Below are 2,194 nucleotides of genomic sequence, written 5' to 3'. Positions count from 1 at the left end.
CGGAGTACCCGGAGAGAACCCAAACATGCTCAGGGAGAACATGCAAACTCCACGCAGGTCAGGAATCGAACCCAGAACCTTCTTGCTGCAAGGCAGTAGTGCTACCCACTGCGTCGCTGAGCTGCCTCAAGTATAAGATGAAAAATGTAAAGTTGTTAAAGAGGCATAAATACTTTTGCAAGGCATCATAGGACAGTCCCTCCTCCTTATTTAAGACTGGCTTCAGTTTCTACATTTCTCAGATTAATTAGGAGTCTGAGGTTAGAGTCACAAAGATAGAACAAAGATTGCTGAATGATTCAGGCGTTCTGTAAATGTTTCTCTACATTATCCCCACTTGTGCTCAGAAATTGCTTCTACGCACACTCTTCCACTCTCTGTCCCTCTTCCTGTCTCATTCCCTCTTGCAGACACACGCGCAGGCTAAAGTGGTACCCTTCGGACACATTAGAGGGAGGGTGGGGCGCCAGTAAAGATTTCTTAATGGGCTCTGCCGTCCTCTTGTCCATCTGGCTTGATGATAAACACACAGCTGCTCAACATTAGCCTGATGCGCAGCAAAGCTTTCATCATTTTCTTCCTTTTTTTTTTTTGTTTTGCAACAAACCAACAATTTAAAACCTTTTTTAACAGAAGCGGAGTTCCACGGAGTGAGGAGAAACACATGGACTAAATGATCAGGAGTGTTTTAGCACTAATGCAGATGGAAATGATGGAAGCCTAACAGTAAGATTTAGGAGGACTTCTGTGCCAGGGTGTCTGTAACTGTGGTGTAAATCATCTGGATTCCTGGTCTTTGTCAGAGCTCATGAGGACCGCACTCTGTGCTGCTGTTTACATGTGAATGACACCATCCAGCCGGTCCCAGCCAAGCAGAACCCTCAGAGACAGGTTGCAGTCCTTGAGAAGGATGCCTTCCCTGCACCATGGAGCAATCTTCATCGGAGCCTTCCTCATTGTGACCGGAGGCTCCACAGCCTTCCTGGCCTCCTACCAAAGCCGCCTGCAAGCTTTCTCCCTCTGCTGTGTTGTTCTGGGGGTGGTGATGCTCATCCTGGGACTATTCTGGGCCATGAACAGCAAAAATGTAGGCAACTACAACCACCGGGATTTCGACCCAGACTGTCCCCATTACCCATACAACGACTACTCCAACTACCCCAGCCACGGTCTCTTCTCTCCTCAGCTGTCTCGATTTCCTGAGTCCCAGTCAGTCTTCCTGCCCAGGTGGGTGATAGAAAGAATTAGCTGGTTGCAAATATTAACTCTTATGACAGTACAGTTTTCCCTAGTATGAGTATGTATTTTGTAATCTATCCAACAAAAGCCATATATATATATATATAGGTAGATAAATCCAAAGAGTAGAGAAAGATATCTCTTTTTAAACGATCAGTCTGCTCTTCCCAATGCTGCCCTTTCCATAAAGGTTCAGATTTCAGCTTGCTAAGTTAATGAAATTTGCCCGCTGACTGTTCGCTCACTCAAATCATTTTCCTCTCTACGAAACCCATACAACATCTTAGGACATGTTTTCAAACAATCGTTGCAACGTTTCACCGTTCATCCTCACAGATCCATAGAGGACTTAACGATAACGTTAGACAGTTGAGGATATTTCCTGATTAGATTTTTTTAAATTATAAACTTCAGGTAAAAAGAGAAATAAAATTGGAAATTGGAAGAGCACCAATGTGTGCCCTGTTAAAGGAACAGTGGAAGATGTGGGATTCTGTTGGTCCGTTTGCTTTGCGATGACCCAGGGAACCTGGTTGGTGTTCATAGCATCATGGACTCTTTTGGACAAAAGAAGCTTCCAATTTGTATTCGGTGGCTTCAGAAAACTGAAACGGATTCATCATTATGATAATATGAGTGCACCTTAAAGGTACAGTGGACCAGGTTCTTTTTCCAGGTGGATCGTCTCAATCAGTGGTCCTCCTAACTGTCAATCATTCTGGTGATAAGTTTAGATAAGGCCGTCCTGTTAGCTATCATTTTCTGCCCACATTCAGCCAGATATCTGTGGTGAGCTACGGTTTCAGACGGTCATTGAAGCTCACCTTTCTCACTGGGGTTGTTTGAAAATGGCCGATGGTTGGAAGAGAAAAAGTGTCTACGAAGTAGATGTGAAGAAAAAGGCCTCTGAGGAGGCAGATAAATCCCAGAATGCTTTGCGCGGAGAGCTCTCCTC

At 44.7% G+C, this 2,194-nt stretch overlaps 1 protein-coding gene across 1 annotated transcript in view; it reads left to right on the top strand.

Moving 5' to 3' along the window:
- The first annotated feature begins 496 nt into the window (after positions 1–496).
- The window catches only part of LOC107094069, a 6,038-nt gene continuing 4,340 nt past the window's right edge, over positions 497–2,194 (top strand). Inside the window, exon 1 of the mRNA XM_015389474.1 lies at positions 497–1,227. Coding sequence (XP_015244960.1) covers positions 845–1,227 — 383 coding nt within the window. The 5' untranslated portion in view covers positions 497–844. The remainder of the gene's footprint in view (positions 1,228–2,194) is intronic.

The sequence above is a fragment of the Cyprinodon variegatus genome, unplaced genomic scaffold, assembly GCF_000732505.1.
Source record: "Cyprinodon variegatus isolate N-32 unplaced genomic scaffold, C_variegatus-1.0 Scaffold461, whole genome shotgun sequence".
Classification (NCBI taxonomy): domain Eukaryota; kingdom Metazoa; phylum Chordata; class Actinopteri; order Cyprinodontiformes; family Cyprinodontidae; genus Cyprinodon; species Cyprinodon variegatus.
Note: the sequence above shows the minus strand (reverse complement) of the source record. Positions and strands in the feature narration are given on the sequence as shown.